Source organism: Thamnophis elegans, chromosome 7 (assembly GCF_009769535.1).
Source record: "Thamnophis elegans isolate rThaEle1 chromosome 7, rThaEle1.pri, whole genome shotgun sequence".
NCBI lineage: Eukaryota > Metazoa > Chordata > Lepidosauria > Squamata > Colubridae > Thamnophis > Thamnophis elegans.
Window position 1 is genome coordinate 52797907 of NC_045547.1, and position 19360 is coordinate 52817266.

Genomic DNA, 19360 nt, shown 5'->3' on the forward strand with positions numbered 1-19360 from the left:
TTTTCTTTATATTATGCCTTTATTATTTGTACAAATAATTCAAGGCATACTCAACTTATCTTCCTCCTATTTTTCAACAACCATGTGAGGTGGATTGGGATAGAGAGAGAATGACTGGCCTGAAGTCACTTACCTGGCTTTCATGGCTAAGGTGGAACTTGAACTCATAGTCTCCTGCTTTCTAGCCTGGTGCCTTAACCACTAGACCAAACTAAGTTTCAAATTTAGTTATATGAATTTTGAAACCAAGTCTGGATTTTAGTAAAACCAAAAATATGTCTTGCTGTTCTTCAGTTTTTCATAAGATTTTTGTTCACATAGTAATTTGATTGCCTATGCATCTTATGATTTTTTCCATAAGATTTAAAAATTGTCAATATGTAGTGTTCTAAATCAAATTACAGAACGCTTTGAAGAAAATTTGTCTTTAGAATATATTACAATGCAATTGTGACCATGATTTAATCTATATATATAAATGCAAAAATACTCATGCAGGAATCACGAAATCTCCAGAACCATAAAGCCTACAAACTTGAAATTTGGCACGTATATTCCTCTTGGCTTCTAGGTATTCAGTAACAAAGGATTTTTCAAAATGATCATCACAGCATTAGTATTTCGTATATTATTATTAACATGCTCTGATGCTAAGGAGTTAGACTTTCTACTCCCCCTCACAACTTGAAAACTTGGATGTGGGCCTGGCCAGCGCGTGACTCATCCAGCCTGCTGGCTGGGAGTTTGGAGAGGAGCCTGAGGGAGAGAAGGGGATAAGATAGGTGGGGCTTCTATGGGGCAAGCCTGAGGGAGAGAAGGGGAGAGGATAGATTAATGGTAACTACTCAATAATTTTCAAGCTGTGTGTCGATTTATCAAGCCCGATCATATACTTTTGTAGCGGAGCATGGGTATTAAGCTAGTACCCCTTTATATATATGTCTTCTTTCTATTTTTCTTCTACCATGGATTTTGTAGATCCTGAAATTTATGTTCTTGAAACTGAAAAAAATCCTTCTTGGATAATTATTAAATGATTGATATGTCTTTATTGCCATCTGATCCACCTGCTAGAACAGAGGTGTCAAACTATTTCATTGAGGGCTGCATCAGGGTTGTGGTTGACCTCAGGGGGCCAGGTGGGGGTATCTGGGGTGGGCGTGGTCAGCTCAACATCATTCATTTCGCAGGCACCTGTGGTGGCCTGGGTGAGGCTGGGAGGATCCATTGTCTCCAGCGGAGAAAGGTGAGACCAGGGAAAGGTGTCAAAACCTTTCTTGGGCCACACAGAGAACGCCTGGATGCAGACTGCCCAGAGCCCTAGGCAGTGGTGCAGACTGCCCAGAGCCCTAGGCAGTGGAGGGCCAGCTTAGCTCTTGAGCTCCCAGGGCACCAGAATCCCAAGGGGGCACCTGGCTGTGCTTACCTCCTTGAGGCTGCTGCTGCTCTGATCACTTTCATTAACAAGGTTGCTCATCGTGTACAGGAGGGCAAAGTGTGTGGATCAGAGGGTGGCCCACTCCCTCTCTCTTCAAGGAGACCCGGCTTTGTAAATAAAGCATCCCAGCTCTAGGATGGGAGACCACCAGGAGAGGAGGGGGAAAGTGGATGGCGAAAGGGCAGCAGGGCTGCTTGTGGCCAAATGCTAAGACAGGACTTACCTCAGACCTTCCCTCCCTTTCATAATCTCCCTCCTTCCTTCTTCTCCTCCTTCCCCTCCTCCTCCTCCTCCTCGTCCCATCCGTCTGTCCCTTCCTTCCCTCCCTCCCTTCTGCATTTCTCAGTAGGTTAAAGAAGGGGTCTGCAACCTTAAACACTCGAAGAGCCATTTGGACACATTTCCTACAGAAAAGAAAACACCAGGAGCCACAAAACCTAAGTGGGCATGGTCAACTCAATGTCACTCCCTCCCACCCAGTCAGATGACCCTCCCTAGCCAAGCCCACCCAGCCAGTCATTAGGGTAGAGACCCAATTATTAAAAAACACCTGGAACCACAAAACCCTTTTGACTTCTCTCCCTTTCTCTTTCTCCCCCTCTCCCCCCTTTCCCTCTATCTGTTTCTCTCCCCCTCTCTGTATCTCTTTCTGTCTCCCCCCTCTCTTGACTCTCTCCTCCTTTTCTCTGTGTCTTTATTTCTTTCTGTCTCTCTCCCCTTCTATCTCCCCCCCTGTGTCTATGTCTGTCTCTCTGTCTCTCTCTTCTATCCACCCTCTCTCTGTATCCCCTCCTCTCTCTGTCTCTCTCGCCAGCTGTGGTTGCAAGAGAAGGAGGGGGAGGGCTGCCCAAAAGGAAGCCTCTGCAGTGGCTCACACTCGTTTCTCAGCCAGCCCGGATTTCCAAAAAGTTGCCAAGAAGAAAGAAAAAGAGTAGCAAACAGCCCCAAAGAGAGAGAGAAGAGACAGAAAGAGATACAGAGATACAGATAGAGAGAGAGATACAGAGATACACACAGAGAGAGACATATACAGAGAGAGAGACAAGAGAGAGAGAGAGATACAGAGAGTGGGGAGACTAGCTGATGGATGAGCGTCATTGGTAAGGGGGCTCTGGCTTTCTCAGAGCCTGATCCCTGGGGTGGGCATGTGAGATTCAGTGGGGCCAGCCACCTTTTCCTGTTGCCCTGAACTTTACTCCTCTAGTGGAGTGGTGCCGCTGCCAGCTTTCTTTGAAAAGTGTCCTTCAGGCGGCGAAAGTCCCCCACGCCCTTGTGACCTCAAGACTGGACTACTGTAATGCACTCTACATGGGGCTGCCCTTGAAGAGTATTTGGAGACTTCAGCTTGTCCAGAATGCAGCCACGCGAGCGATAGTGGGTGCACCTTGGTGCACCCACGTTACACCTATCCTCCGCGAGCTGCACTGGCTGCCTATTGGACTCCGGACACGCTTCAAGGTGCTAGTCATTACTTTTAAAGCCCTACATGGTATCGGACCTGGGTACTTGAGAGACCGCCTCCTGCCAATTTCCTCCCTACAACCGGTCAGATCCCACAGATTAGGCCTCCTCCGAATTCCATCCGTCAGCCAGTGCCGACTGGCAAATCCCCGGGGGAGGGCCTTCTCTGTGGCTGCTCTGGCCCTCTGGAACGATCTCCCCGTGGAGATCCGGACCCTCACCACCCTCCAGGCTTTCCACAAAGCCACCAAGACCTGGTTGTTCCGGCAGGCCTGGGGCTGAAGAATTTCCAGCCCCACTTGAAATGTTGTGACTGCTGTTGTTTTTACTTTGTCTGTCTTTGGTCTTATTTGTATCCCCTCCCCCCTTGGTTGTTAGCCGCCCCAAGTCCCTCGGGAGTGGGGCGGCATACAAATTAAATAAACATTTCAACATTCCAAACATTCAAGTTTTAAAGTCATGGCTGGGCACTGCACGTCTGTCTCCCTTTCCATCGTACTCCTCTTGGATCCCATTCCTAGTCTGCCAGCCCTCGTGTTAACAAAGATGGCATCTGTTGCAGCTGGGTCGCACAAGTATCTTGGGGCGGAGAGCAGGTTTCGTGTCTCCCCAAGTGCCTAAGGCATGCCCAGCACCAACAAGGGCCGGAAGAAGCTCCAGTAAGAGTGAGGCATCAGCTGCTTCTCCATCCCCCACTGTTGCCCTTACTTTCTCAGGCCAAGCAAGGAGTGATTGGGAGACGAAGGGGAGGGACGGCGCCAGCCAGTGGTGGGAATCACCTGACAGGGAGCCACAGCAGAGGGCCCAAAGAGCCGTATGCGGCTCTGGAGCCACAGGTTGCAGACACCCGGGTTAAAGACAAGCCCCTCGTCCCTGTGATCCACTCCTCCCTCCTTGCTGACTAATCTGCCTGAATATTGTGGAAGATTGAATTTGTGCATTACCATCTCCCTCCTTTCTTTTCTTCCTTCCTTCCTGGGTAGGGGGAGAGATTGACAGTGCTGGAGGCAGCCATGCTGCCTGGACCTGTGGCTTTCCCATGCAGTGGCAGGGTTATCCCAGCAAAAGGGAAGCTTCGCAGGTTGGGAGGCCAAGCCAGTGAGCAGGGTATGGAGGCTTATGGCATCCATCTGGGCCAATATGTGGTCAGCCTTAAATCTGACCTGTGCGATCACCCTGGACCCAGCAAGGAGCTTCCGCAATGTCTCTGCCCTGCCCCCTGATTGTGCACACAGGAGGCGAGTGCTGGCATCCTGGGTGAAAGGGAAACCCTCCAAATGCAATCAGCTTGCGGGACAAGATGGTCCCCAGGGACGCCAGGCCCTGTGCGTTCGCTGCCTCCTGTGTGTGTGCCCAGGGAGAAGGGCGGGAGTGGCTCCTCACTAGCTTCAGGACAGCCTCACAGATATAAGGCTGACCACATTGTGGCCCAGATGGACACCACCGGATTAGCGCCCAGTCAGACTGGGCTGGGCCACGGCGCTGCAGGCTGGTCCGCTGTTTCCAAGGCGGCCCCGATGACCAGATCTAACCACTTTGTGGGCCGGATCTGGCCTGCGAGCCTTGTGTTTGACATGTCTGTGCTAGAATAAAGCCTGAAAACTAATATGAATTCTTACATATCTTAATTTTTTAAAAAAGTAAGAATTGGGAGTTGATAGATTGTGAAATAGATTGGCCTTCTTTCTTTTTCAATTTTGTTATCTAGTTCTCTTTATTTTATCTCTACAACAGTCCCAAGAGTTAGGCTACAATGAGAAAGTAATAGACCAATTTTTTTGAGTGTTATTCTCTCTTTTATAAAATATTGTTTTGTTTTTTATTCATTTATTTCAGTCATTCAATTTACACTATTTGGATACTACTAATTAAAGATAAGAATTCTTAAAGAGGTTCAGATGAAATGTCATAAAATTAGATTTATAAGTACAAATTGCCATTTCAATGGCTAAGATGATATGGGAAATATAGCATTTATTTAACAGGAAGATTTCGAAAAGCCCAGAGTATTGTGTTTGAATAGGACTTCCCTGTTATATCAAATTTAAGGATTTCATTTATCTAGCACTTGAATATAATTTTGTTGGTTTCTAAAACTGGGCAAGTATTGTTTCAAAGACATGAGAAAAAGAGAATAAAGGTTTGTACTATATTCATCTTAGTGTTTATCACATTTGTTTTAACAGGGCAATACTTACTTTAAACAAAGAAACTATGATGCTGCAATAGAATGCTACACAAAAGGAATGAATGCAGATCCTTACAATCCAGCATTGCCTACAAACAGGGCATCAGCCTTTTTTCGTTTAAAGAAGTAAGAGTTTGTTTACTTCCATCATATTTCAGTTCAAATATAATTAATTGCAGAGGATACTGAATTTTTTATATATATATTTTATTGGGGTATGTTTACCACATCATTACCCGGCAAAAAAAAATCTTGCTATTGTAATTATATATATGTTTAGATGTTTATTAACATTTGTAGGCCGCCCTTTTCCCTGAGGGGACTCAGGGCGGCTCACATAAAACATATATATATATATATATATATATATATATATATATATATATATATATATATATATATATATATATATATATATATAATAAACCCAAACGAGCTTTTGAGCACATGCGCTAAAATAAACCCTCCCCTGAAAATAAGCCCTCCCTGAAAATATTGCAACACAGCAGCAGCCATGAGATGACCACACTCAACGCCACCTGCACCTCAAAAATAATAAGACCTCCCCAAAAATAAGGCCGAGTGCTTATTTTGGGGGTCAAAAGAAAATAATACATATACACATACATACACAAATATAACAAAAAGCAACACTATTCCTTTTGGAGGGCAGTGCAAAATAAAGCTATCTGAAGATTGCAGAATATACTACAAGCAAAGAAAACAAAACTAATACATTTTTTAAAAAATGCTTCAAGAAGAATTACCTCATTTCTAATTCCTTTTTTATTGCACATCAAATTTCACCTTAACAATGCTCAGGAAAATGCATTTTAAAACTCTCATTTTAGTAGTAAAACAATTGTGTGAAGTGAGGAAGACCAAGTGATAATGATAGGCCCCATGCATTTAATTCTTGCATACATTTTGAACAATTTGTGCTTGCTTTTTGTTGTCATTTAATGTGGGTGCTGGGCAAGAAAACCTTTCTATCAAACAGACAAAATCTGGAGAGTTAGCTCTTGGAACATTGCTAGATAAAAAAGGGAACCAAATTTCAGACAACTTCTTTGTTTTCTGCTATTTTCTAGGTTTCCCCCCCATGCTATTTAGGTTTTGAAAAACAAGGATCTTTTGCTAATCCTGTGTTAATTTTGTCTGTTAATTGATCTTTTTAAATACTTCACAATCTTTAGTATATTACAGGTAGTCCTCAATTTAGGATGTCATTAAATGGCAAAAAAATATGCTCATTTGGGAAAATGGATTCAGATTTAGAACTACAAGGTTTGCTTAACAATTGCCATAAAAATGTTCAAAAAAGTTGGGCCTTGACTTACAATGGCAATGGCTTAGAACCAGAATTCTGGTCCCAGTTGTTGTTGTAAGTTGATGACTACTTATACACTGAAATATTGTCCATAAGAATAGTGTCACTTCTGTAACTGGCATTGCTTTTTGGTAAAGTATTTTTCAAACTAACTTTGAGATTTAGAATTCCACGGGTTATGTAGTGATCAGTATGAGATTGAAATGAAAAGTAGTAATAAATTGGAAATTGGAGCTACAGTTTACCTTTGGGCCACAGACAGCGCTTCAAGCCAATTGAGTCAATTCATCTTGCTGCTAGTCATCTTTCTTTACTTTCACTTGTCCCAGCATTACAGCCTGCCTAGAATATCACTATTTCCAATTTGTAATTCCAATTTTTAAAGTTCAGGGAAGTTTAAATTGGTTATTCATAAATACAGACCATGTGAAATTCACCAAATTTGCTTAGATATACATAGTGGTAAAGAATATGGCCAGAGCAAGACTATAGGGAAAATTAGCCTTTATAGAGCCATAGAGTCACTGATTCTAAATTAATATTTTTGGAACCTTAAAAAGGGTTAATATTTACAGGTTTTTTTTCCTAGCAGGGTATTTTTCCTGGACACACTTAGATATTATGTTACAAATTTAGTCTAACGGTTCATGTAAGCATCCTGTTTTCTATTTAATTACTTAGGAACCTTGTTTTATTTCAAATTGGGTCTATAACCTAGTTCACTATTAAAGGAATTGATTACAAATTAAATTGAAACACCAGTACCATAACGGTGGTTGGCTGGTGTTCTCCTTCTCAAAATTGGACTGCCAATGTGAGAATTTTCCCCCCACAGTCCTTCCAATGTACAGTAGTAGACTGTGTCTTCAACAGACTTGATAGCTTATGAAGTTAAGAATGGAAGCTTTTTTACACTTTTCTCCAATTGTTCATTGATGACTTTGAGAAATAATATGATGAAATAGTCATGACCCGTCAAAACCGCGGTCCACAAAAGCGCGATCAACGAAAGCGCGCATTTGACGTCATCACAGCGCGACGAAAAAAATTAAAAATTGAAATAAAAATTAAATTAAAGCAAGCCGATTCACATAAAGGTTAGGTTTAGGGTTAGGGTTAGGGTTAGGTTAAGGGTTAGGGTTAGGTTTAGAGCGTTAGGGTTACGTTTAGCGTTAGGTTAAGGGTTAGCGTTAGGTTTAGCGTTACGTTAACGGTTAGGTTTAGGGTTAGATTTAGGGTTAGGTTTAGGGTTAGGTTTAGGGTTAGGTTTGGGGGGGGTTAGGGTAAGGTTTTCGCTTTATTTTTACATTTTTCGATCACAACGCGATGTTTTCGTCGCACTGTGATGACGTCAAATGCACGCTTTTGTCGACCACGATTTTGTCATCCGCGGTTTTGTGGTGGAACCAAAATAGTTAGATCATGGATCTAAAAGGTCCAGGTCCAAATTCTTCCCTATGGTAACTTGCTAGATAACTTTGTATGAGATTTCTCAGCCCTCGGTATTCAGAAAAATTAGAGGAAGATATCTTATTGAACTATTGAAAGAAATGTAAGATAAATAGTAGATCAGAATCTATATCTGGGCTTTTCCTTTTATTAATATGTTTTAATGAATAAGTATTTTAATAGCCATACAATATCATTTCAGGTTTTCTGTGGCTGAATCTGATTGCAATTTAGCCCTTGCCTTAAACAAAAATTACATAAAGGCTTATAACAGAAGAGGGGCAGCTCGTTTTGTCTTGGGAAAGTTTAAGGGTGCCAAAGAAGGTACATGTCATGTATTGTATAATGCATTCCTTTTTTTTTTGTTGTGTTATACAAAACCTTTGATTTATATAGTATATTTTTCAAATGATCACTATTACTTTCCATACACTGCTGTTTTTCCAGTTTCAGCATAGAAGAATTTGGCCAATTATTCTTATAGGTTGCTTAAGAGTTTTTCTTGTGTTATGGGAAATTTCTGGTTTTAAAATTTTAAACACTGACATAATATGATTTATCTGACCTTTGTAGGAGATGATATGGGAAATATCTGGTTTAAAAAAATTAAATATAGCATAAAATGATTTATTTGACATTTGTAGAAGATCTTAAGATTTCTATATACGTTATTTTTTAGTTTTATCCCATCTTTAGGTAGACGATAGGTTATGTTAATAAATGGATAACATAAAATGAACTGTGGCCATGTTCAATCAAAATGAAATGAAAACAAGTACATGCAAGTTTCTAATATTGTAGAATATAACTATAACACTCTAGACAAATAGTGTGTATTTCAGGAATGATCTAGTTTATCTAGCTCACAGTTTTTGCAAAGCTTCCATGAACCATGTCATTTTATAGCAGAACCTTATATTTTTCTTTCTTTAAAGAATTGCTTATAAAATTATAGTTTTTGAAAACTCTACCTTTATTTCTTCATACAGATTATGAAAAGGTTTTGGAATTAGATCCAAATAACTTTGAAGCGAAGAATGAACTTTGGAAAATTGAACAGGTGAAGAACATCAATTTAATCAATTTGCTAATGACCATGATTTTGTGTAGCTAAATATTTGAAATATTGTTTATGTTTTTATATTAGGCTCTCTTGTCAAAAGAAAACTGTCAGGCTGAAGAAACAGATACTTTTAGGAAAGTGGAAGTTGCAGAAGATGAACTGAAACAATTGGAGGAGGAACAATTAAAGCAAAAAGCTATGGCAGAAAAAGATTTGGTAAGCAGCAATGCAAGAATAATTTTTATATATTTAAATTGGAATGTTTTTGGTCTAACGAATCATTTCTTGGCCAGTGACAGAATGACCATACTATTCATGGATTACATTCTCATAATTGATTACTACATTAGCCCAGTATTGTTAAACTGATTTTTTTCTGTGCTTGCTTTGCATATCAGTAATTTCAGATGACACATTGCTTACAATTAGCTTATGACATCTCAGTTAAACTTATAATTTCAACAGTAATGCTAATTGTGGTATAAGGCAATGTAGTCCAAAACAGCTGGAGACATTATGTTGCGTACTGCCTGATACCAAGCATACAGAATTCTATATAGTTGTTTAAAAATTTTCCCCATGGTCAACTCTTCCTGCTCTACTCTTGCAAATAAAATTATTGAGAAAAGTGTTATTTTCAGTACATGAATGCATATATTTAGATTACCACATTTCTTTTTCCAAATATGATAGGGTAACAGATATTTCAAAGAAGGTAAATATGAACTAGCAATAGATTGTTACACACGTGGAATAGCAGCAGATGGCACCAATGCACTTCTTCCAGCAAATAGAGCTATGGCCTATCTAAAAGTTCAAAAGTGAGTTGCGTTAATTTACCATTTTTATAAAATTCACTTTAAAATGCATAATGATTTTTATTAAACCAACTGTTCATTTTATTGGTTGTTGGGAATGGCTTACGAGGAGTCCTTGGTGCTCTCTGAGCTTGTTTTTTTTTCTTGCAGACGTTTCATTACCCTAATTAGGTAACATCATCAGTGCTAGTAAGGAGATTTCTCAGACTGCCAGGCTTCTAGAAATTCCCTGGCATTTTTGAACTTGACCTGGTCTAAGATTGTCACATTTTTCCAGTTGATTTTCTCTGACAATCAGCCATCATTAGACACATAAACATTAACATCTATACTTTATACTAAAGCCCAAAAGAGTAAAAAAAGACTCCAGCACTTCTCCACCAGTAATCGGCACTCAGATCAGCATAGAATAACTTCAAGGTTAACTTCAGACCAACAATCAAGTAAGCAGTACCCCAGTCAAGAAACTGCCAAACAGTCCAATCAAGGAATCTCTAAGACCACCCTGACCTACACAGACAGGCAAGTCTCCAGAATATAAACTGACATCAAATAGCACTCCTTACTAGCACTAATGATGTTACTTAGGGCAATGAAATGTCTGCAAGAAAACAAGTAAGTTCAGAGCAACAAGGATCCCCCATTTCAACCCTGAGCTACAAATATTCTTTATTGGTAGAATGGCTTACATTAGTAGTTCTAATCTAGACTAATATTTCTCACATGTATTTTAGCTGTATATAACTCATCAAATTTACATTTTCTTGGTGGAGTTAATTCAGTCACAATTATATATTTATTTGCCTTTTACCTTTATTTTTTATTAATATTTACAAACTACAGTTAGTGAAAATTGAGGTTCTTTGGATCCAAGCAAGATCCTGCAAGGAATTATTGCTGTTAGCTTTAAATAGAGTATCTTACCATTCTAGTTTCTACAAGATTTTTGTTTCTAAATAATAAAAACATATTAGTCCTGCCCTAATTAATTTGTTGAAGTGATTTTACATGCATTCTAGTATATATTTCTCTTTCATACCTCACATAAAATATGAAAACCTTCATTGGAATAGGTGAGAATTACTATATGCTTTAAGAGCCCAAAACTGTATTAAATTATGCTATAATAACTATTTTTTTAAACGAACAACTCTTTATCAATAAGATATGAAGAAGCAGAGGAAGATTGCACTCGAGCTGTGTTATTTGATTCTTCATATTCTAAAGCATTTGCCAGAAGAGGCACAGCTAGAGCTGCCCTTGGAAAACTAAAAGAAGCTATGCAAGGTACGATTGTGTCCCTGTTTAATGTTGTCCTTTTCTCTATCCACTCTTTGAAGGAAGCAGCTCCAATCCAACAATAGCTTTCAGGAATTCAAAATGCTGTGATGTACAGTAGCATAATATTTTAGCTTTTATGAACCAAATTTTCTCTAGTTGCTTTTTAGTAACTTAAGAATTAAAGAACAGATAATGTTACTATTACAAAAATCCTATTGGTTTTAATCAGAGAAATGTTTTGGAAGTTAGTGAAACTGCCAATTGCTTGCCCTTTAGAGATGTAACTGTACCATTGTAAATAAATGTGTATATTGGAAGAAACACACTTACTTGTGTCTTTCATAAAAATGTATTGAAAGCTAAATTATTATTATTACACAATTGTATCACAGCAGCCAGTTGTTTTGCTGGATTTGGCATTGGTTACTAGTCGGGCCCCACCCAGGGGCCTAGGACGTCGTAACGTATTTTCTTAATATGCGTGCAGATCCAAGCAGTGCGGCTTTTTGCATTTGACTGATGGTGATTTTGTCAATTTTTAACTGTTTCAAATGTAATTCCAGTGCTTTTGGAATAGCACCCAGTGTGCCAATTACCACTGGAATTACCACTGCTGGTTTGTGCCATAGTCGTTGATTTTCGATCTTTAAGTCCTGATATTTTGCGATTTTTTCATGTTCCTTCTCGGCGACCCTGCTATCACCTGGTATTGCGATGTCTATGATTGTGACCTTATTTTTCTCAACCAGTGTGATGTCTGGTGTATTATGCGCCAGTATTTTGTCCGTTTGTATATGGAAAACCCAAAAGATCTTGACCATCTGATTTTCGGTGACTTTTTCAGGCTGATGTTCCCACCAGTTTGTTGCTGTTTTAATATTATAATTTTTGCACAAATTCCAATGGATCATTTGTGCTACTGAATTGTGCCACAAAATTTATAATCAGTCTGCACGATTTTTTTACATCAGCTGAGTATGTGATCAACAGTTTCATCAGCTTCTTTGCAAAGTCTGCATTTGGCGGCATCGAAGGATTTTTCGATTTTGGCCTTAATGGCATTTGTGCGGATAGCTTGTTCTTGCGCAGCCAGGATTAGTGACTCTGTTTCTTTCTTTAATGTACCTGTGGTTAACCATAACCAAGTTTGTTCACTGTCCATTTTATCTTTTATTTTTTCCAGAAATTGGCCATGCAGTGCTTTGTTCTGCCAACTTTCCATTCTTGATTTTATCACATGTTTTCTGTATTCTTGTTTTGTCTGTTGGACCTTCAGTAGTTTTTTGTTCTTTACTTCAATTAATAGATGTTCTTGACTTTCTTTTAAGTAATCAGCCAGTGCATGTTTTTCTTCTTCAACTGTTTGCTTCACTTGTAATAATCCTCTGCCACCTGATTTTCGGGGCAGATATAATCTATAAGTATCACCACGTGGATGTAAACTGTAGTGCATTGTCATTAGTTTCCTGGTTTTTCGGTCCAAAATGTCCAAATCAGCTTGTGTCCAGTTAACTATACCAGCTGTGTATCTTATAACTGGTATTGCCCAGGTATTTATGGCCTTGATTGTATTTCCACCATTCAATTTAAATTTCAAAATTTTCCTAACACTGTTGATGTACTCTTGCCTGACAATAGTTTTTACTTCTCCATGCTTGATGTTATCCAACTGCAGAATGCCTAAGTATTTGTAGGCTTCATTTTTGTTGCATTTAATTAGTTGGCCATTGGGCATTTCAAATGTTTTGGAAGTCCTGTTGAAGTTAGTGAAACTGCCAAGTGCTTACCCTTTAGAGATGTAACTGTACCATTGTAAATAAATATGTATATTGGAAGAAACACACTTACTTGTGTCTTTCATAAAAATGTATTGAAAGCTAAATTATTATTATTGTTATTGTTGTTGTTATTGTTGTTGTTGTTGTTGTTGTTGTTGTTATTATTATTATTATTATTATTATTATTATTATTATTTGCCTTTCCTAGATTTCAAAAGTGTCCTGAAGCTGGAACCTGGAAATAAGCAAGCAATGAATGAAATAACAAAGCTTAAAAATGTATGTGTACTTATGCTTGTGTATTTTAATACCATCTTGCAACAGCAATTAATTGCTTTTAATCTGGATATTTTGTGGGTAGTAACCTCTTTAGATTTCCATGGATATTTATTTGACTAATCTTTCCTTTAAGGAGTTAATCGCAAAAGGCTTTTTGTCAGACACTGAATATTTTGGACTACCACAGAATGAATCAGAAATACAAAATCTGGTAAAACCCATTGATAAACCCTTGCATCTGAGATCAGCTGTAAGTAGTATTGGTTTATTTGTTTAAATATAAATATTTTAAATAGAACAAAAATAGTTTAAAATGTGACGTTAAAAGGTGGGAGGAGGGGCTTAAGTATTAATGAGGAAGGATGCAAGAAAGGGTAAATTGTGGGGATGGTTTTTTTGTGTGTAGTATTTCTGTAAGGCTAAGCAATTTGGCATAATAGTTGAAGTTACTCGTTTCTGACTCCAATCCTGTCTCTCTTATGCATTTACCAGTAATCAAATACTTGTATATAATAATGAGGGAATGGTGGGTTTAGTAGATAACAACAGAATTGATAATAAAACTGAATAAATTATCCAGGATTCAATTTCACTTATCCAGTTCAAAGCACGCTCTTTGTTTGTTTGTTTGTTTGATTTATATGCCGCCCTTCTCCCAAGGACGTACAACATAATAAAAAAAAACATATCACAAAAGTTAAAAAAAAATTAGATAGAGTATCCAAAAAATATACCCAATTAAGGTTAGCAATAACATTTAAAATTCGATTAAAATTAACAATAATCAATCATTTATTTTATTTTGTTCAGGCCAGGCCGGCTTGCTGGAAAAGCCAACCAATGCTATTGAATCTAACCCAGAATTTATTTAAGTTAATTGCAAATCCTGGCCAGTTATAATTATAATCAGTTATAATTCTCTTGAGTTTGAAATGAGGATGGCATCATTGAAATCCATAGGTGGGCAAAACATGTATTAGAACTAAACAAAGTTAGTCAAAAGAGCATGAACATTTTTGAATTACCTAGAAGCTCTTCATCAGGTAAGATATTACACAAATGTGTAGAAAGTGAAAAGAAAAATTAAAAATGCACCACAGTATTAAGTCATAAAGTCCACAGTAAAAATACCAATATCAAGTTCTTGGACTCAGTATATTGGGTATTGTTGGTAACAGATTACACTTGGCTGTCAGGAACAAAGCAAATGGGTTGTAGCTGATTTTAAAACCATAGTTGCTAGTCTTCAAATGTTGATAAGTCAGGAATTAATAAAGAATATTTGTTAGGATTGAAATGAGGGGTCCTTGGTGCTCTCTGAGCTTGGTTGTTTTCTTGCAGACATTTAATTACCCAAAATGAACAGCTGCAAGAACATAACCAAGCTCAGAGTGCATCAAGCACCCCTCAATTCAGGAATTGGCCAACACAAAAATGTGGAATTCTAGTTTATTCTCTCCTGCTGTTCTTTATCTCATTCTCCCTTTTCACATTCAAATAATGATAAACTTTCATTTTAATATTATATTCAAGTCACTGAAAAATCAGGCATAAAAAGTATAATTATTTAAAGGAGTGAAATTTCAGTTATTTTCTTCTTTCTACCTTTGTGATAAGATTGATAGATAGGATGCAACATTTCCCTTAGATTATTTCTGTGGAGGAGACAGACAAAATATTCTGTGTTTTCATTAAGATATAGTTATTCTTTAGAAATGTTGCTCATTATATGTAAATGTGTGTTTCTATGTTAATTCATTGCTGGGTTGTTTTTATTTATTTAGAAACCTTTAAGAAGAATAAACATTGAGGAAATCAATAATGATGTGTTATGTGCACATTTGATGCCCACCAGAGAATCTGAGCCTATTCAATCTGTTTTTGATAACCCAAGTGAAACACAGGAATTAATATCTATTAAGAATCAAAGTGAAGATTTCTCTTCATCTGGGACTCCCAAAACAAAGCTGCTGAAAATAGAAGAAATTGGTGATGCTTTGTTGACCGAGTAGGTTTATATTTTTTAGAACAGAATATTATCAATTTTTTTGTTGAAAGGCTTTCTAAAAGAAATATCCTATGCATGAATTTGTGCCAAAAGCACTACTTTTTATAACTCTTTAAAATTAAACATCAGCTTAAGAATCTAGTTCAGCGTTTCAACTGCTTATTTACATATCTACAGTTTTAGCAATAGCACTCAGACTACCGCCTCACAATGCTTTTACAGCCCTGTAAGCAGTTTACAGAGTTAGCCTATTGCCCCCAACGATCTGGGTCCTCAGAAGGATGGAAGGCTGAGTCAACCACATTTAACGTTAAGCTTAATTACATAAGAAAATTTGCATAATTTAATACACAAATGACAATTTAACGTTTTCATTCCTTCAGAGGTTCTAATGCTACTTTTGACATGGTACCATGTACTCTAAACAGGTAATTGTATATATTTCCTAAGGCAAAATATTTAACCATTAACAAAAATTCTCTGCCTTAATATTTTTAGATCCATTACCACAAATACGGTGAAAGAAAAACCATCACTTCAGCCTTGTGCTTTAAAAAAGCAAGCTAAGACAAAAAAATACATTATTTCTTCTGTGTCTGAATTTTCTGTGCCTCCAGTCCCTATGAATTCTTTCCAACTTGAATCAGATTTCCGAAAATTAAAAAGTTACCCCGATCAATTGTATACATATTTGAAGGTAAGATGACTCATTCTTTCTGTGGTCACTAGTTTATTCCAAATTTTTGGCATTTAACAAATTTGATTTCAAAAACCAGTTTGGTTTGGTGGTTAAGGCATCAACTAGAAACTGGGAGTCTGAATCCTGCCTTAGTGACAAAGCCAGCTGGATGACCTTGGGCCAATCACAGTCTCTCAGCCACAGGAAATAAGGAATGGCAAACCACTTCTGAAATCTTGCCAGGAAAGCTGCAGGGATTTGTCAGAGCAGTTTGCAGAAGTCAAAACTGACTTGAAGGGGTTCAGAAAATGATATTATTAAGTATAGCTTAAAGTATACTGGCATCTTTCTTTGAAAAAAAATACATATTCTATTTGATTTATCTTATATTTTTGTATTCTTGAATTACAAAATTACTGGGATTCTACTTTTAGAAAGTAGAATGTTTCATATTGAATGATTTATAACAGAGCAAGTTTATTATACCAGTAAGTAAATGCCAAATTTTAGCTCAGAGGTGGCAGAGATAGTTACAGTGTCAGGGTTCCAAAAAACACACCCAACGAAAGAAAGGCTTGTGTTTCCTCAAAGTTCCACTTTATTAAAAATGTCATGTTGGCACATCTGGGAAAACTTCCAGGTTTTCCCACCCAGTTGAAAGTTCAAGACCCTGCCCCAACACCCACAAGTCTATCACATGGTCCAATCCTTCATTGCCACAAAGACAGATTCCTCCCATCCACATCCGTCCAAGTGCACAGACAAAAGCGATCTTGACTTTCTGAGAAAGAATAATGTTATGGCTACATATCACCCAACTCTGTATAATCCCCCCTCCCATTTTCCACAGTAGAAAGTGTGGCAGGCCTGAAATCCAAAAAGGAAAAGATGGCTTCCAGATGTGATAGGCAGCCTCCCTTCAGAAGACACATGTGTCCTGTAAAGAGAATAATGCAGGGAGTTAACATTACCTAACTAACCACCTCTTCCACTCCCCAGGGGGGGACCCTTTGGCTCATATGGAAATTTTTCATGAAACTGCTTCACTAATCTGTCAGCTTTCACATTCCAACTTTTTACTCACATAGCTTCTGACAAAGGGTACCCCTTCCAATATACTAAATATTGTAATTGACCTCTATATCATGTATAGAGTCTAATATTTTTTTCACTTCGTAATGCGTTACTCCTTGCATTATTACAAACTAGACCCAATCACAGGTTTCACAATGGAAAACAGGGTGTATCTTCCCTAGAATTCTAGGCAGGCTGAGCTGAACTGTAACTGGGTTAATTATTTTGACTACTGGGGAGGAACCTAAAAATTTCAATTCTAATTTCTTGCTAGGCATCCTCAACCGTATTTATTTGGTCGATAGAAAAACTTTATCCCCCAGATGCAAGGGGGGTTGAAGCAAGCAGTGCTTGTCTGCTTGTTTCTTATATTCTTCCAACGCATCTGCCAGGACTTTTTTGGTATTTTCCCACCCCTTTTTGAGAGAGTCCATCCATTCAATCAATGACATTGAGGAGGGAAGCTCTCTGGGCAGCTCAGGCATACGAACAAATTCCATGCCGCTGGTAACTTGGAAAGGAGTTAATCCAGTCCTGCTATGGACAGCGTTGTTGTACGCTACTTTGACAAATGGTAGCAAATCGGACCAGTTGTCCTATTGGTAATCCACATAACAACCGATGTATTGTTCGACCATTGCGTTTGTACATTCTGAAAGCTGAGCTAAGTCCTTGCATAGACCCAATGGACCTCAGGAACTCCCTCCAGAACTTGGCGGTAAACTGGACTCCTCAGTCAGAGATGATTCTCCGGGGTATATCATGCAGGCGATAGATGTGCTTGACAAACATCTTTGCTAGCTTGTTAGCTGAGCAAGCGAAGAAAACAAATCAATGACTGTCCAAATTACTGTGTTCCCACCACTTTCTGGAGCTCAACGATGAAATCCATTGCAATCTCTTCCCAAGGTCGGCTGGGGTTGGCTATCTGTTGCAGGAGCCCAGTGGGCTTGCCCGGTCTTATTTTCATGGCTGCACATGTGGCACAACTCTTTACATAGTCCTCCACTTCTGCCTTCATTTTTGGCCACCAGAATTGATGCCTGGCAAGGTGGAGAGTCTTTAGGAATCCAAAGTAGCCTCCTAACTTCACATCATGACTGCGCTGTAACACTTCTAGTGTTAGAGGAACGTATATTGTGGATTCTTTTCAGGCAAGTCCATTTCTCATAGTTAAGACGTCTTTGTAGTCGGTGAGTGTGGCTGTCAGTTTGTCCTGGTTGGGATCACGCGGCTGTTTGTTCTGGCCTCTGGTGCTGACTTGTGCTGCTAGTTGTTTAGGAGGAATGATGGTGTGAATCACCTCTTCCCTCCAGCTGTCAAACTGTGGCTTTCTTGACAAGGCATCTAGTAGGTTCTTTCCTGCAGGGATATACCTCAGTTCGAATTTAAATCTCCTGAACTACAACGCCCAGCGGACTTGTTTTGGAGATTGTTTTCTGGGGATTTTCAGGGCTGACAATAATACCTCAGTTAAATTGATTTTATCAACCTACAAAGCTGTTGTGTTCACATTTGAAACTGAAACTTGAAAATTTTAGAATGAAAATCAGAATAGAGCTGGAATGGACTTTGAAAGTCTTCTAGTCCAGTCCCCTGCTTAAGCATGAAATCCTGTACCATTTCAGACAAGTGGCTGTCCAATCTCTTCTTAAAAATATCCAGTGATGAAGCACTTACAACTTCTGACGGCAAGCTTTTCCACTTTGTCCTCACTATTAGGAAATTTCTCTTTATTTCCAGGTTGCTTTTCTCCTTTATAAGTTTTCACCCATTGTTTCTTGTCCTGCCCTCTGGTGCTTTCAATAATAAATTGACCTCTTCCTCTTTGTGGCAGCCTCTCAAATTCTGGAGTACTGCTATCATGTCCCCCCAGTCCTTCTTTTCTCTAGACTAGCCAAACCCAAATTCTGCAACCATTCTTCATGGTTTAGTCTCAAGCCTTTAATCATCTTGGTTGCTCTTTTTTGCACTTTTTCCAAAGTCTCAACATCTTTTTTATGTGGTGACCAAAACTGGATGCTGTATTCTAGGTGTGGTCTTGTTAAGGCTTTATAAAGTGGTACTAATACTTCATGTGATTTTGATTCTATGCCTCTTTATACAACCAAGATGTGAAGTTTCCAAAAGATTACCTAATTAATTTACGAGCCTTGAGGCAAAGTTCAAAAGAAATCCAGTCATTTATTAGGATCAACATTTTGACATATTCTTCTCCGTGACTGAAACTGATATCTGGTTAATGGTCTTTGCACTTTACCCCAGTGTCTCCCCTCCCCTCCCCTCAGTCTGTGTCATAAATCATATCCACCAACGAGGTGCTGCAGCAGGCTGTGAATTTTGCACCTCACAGGCCGGCTGTAGAAATATGAGATCCAACTCTGGCCGAAGGTATGCGTGGAATTCTCCCTCTAATGTTAACTTGATAATAGTCATGGTAATGCTTTACAAGTTGACATTCGGCTCCCTTCACTTCGTTCCTCCGCCAGGTTTACCTGGATTTTCTGCATGGAA

General features: G+C 38.6%; 1 protein-coding gene across 11 annotated transcripts in view; it reads left to right on the forward strand.

The window, feature by feature from the left end:
• Window positions 1-19360, forward strand: part of RPAP3 (RNA polymerase II associated protein 3) — a 44097-nt gene that overhangs the window by 9667 nt on the left and 15070 nt on the right. For all 11 annotated transcript variants that reach the window (XM_032220662.1, XM_032220653.1, XM_032220652.1 and 8 more), the window contains 10 exons: window positions 5086-5213; window positions 8069-8190; window positions 8856-8926; window positions 9014-9145; window positions 9623-9750; window positions 10913-11034; window positions 13015-13085; window positions 13219-13335; window positions 14870-15093; window positions 15592-15790. In XM_032220662.1, coding sequence (XP_032076553.1) covers window positions 5086-5213; window positions 8069-8190; window positions 8856-8926; window positions 9014-9145; window positions 9623-9750; window positions 10913-11034; window positions 13015-13085; window positions 13219-13335; window positions 14870-15093; window positions 15592-15790 — 1314 coding nt within the window. The remainder of the gene's footprint in view (window positions 1-5085; window positions 5214-8068; window positions 8191-8855; window positions 8927-9013; window positions 9146-9622; window positions 9751-10912; window positions 11035-13014; window positions 13086-13218; window positions 13336-14869; window positions 15094-15591; window positions 15791-19360) is intronic.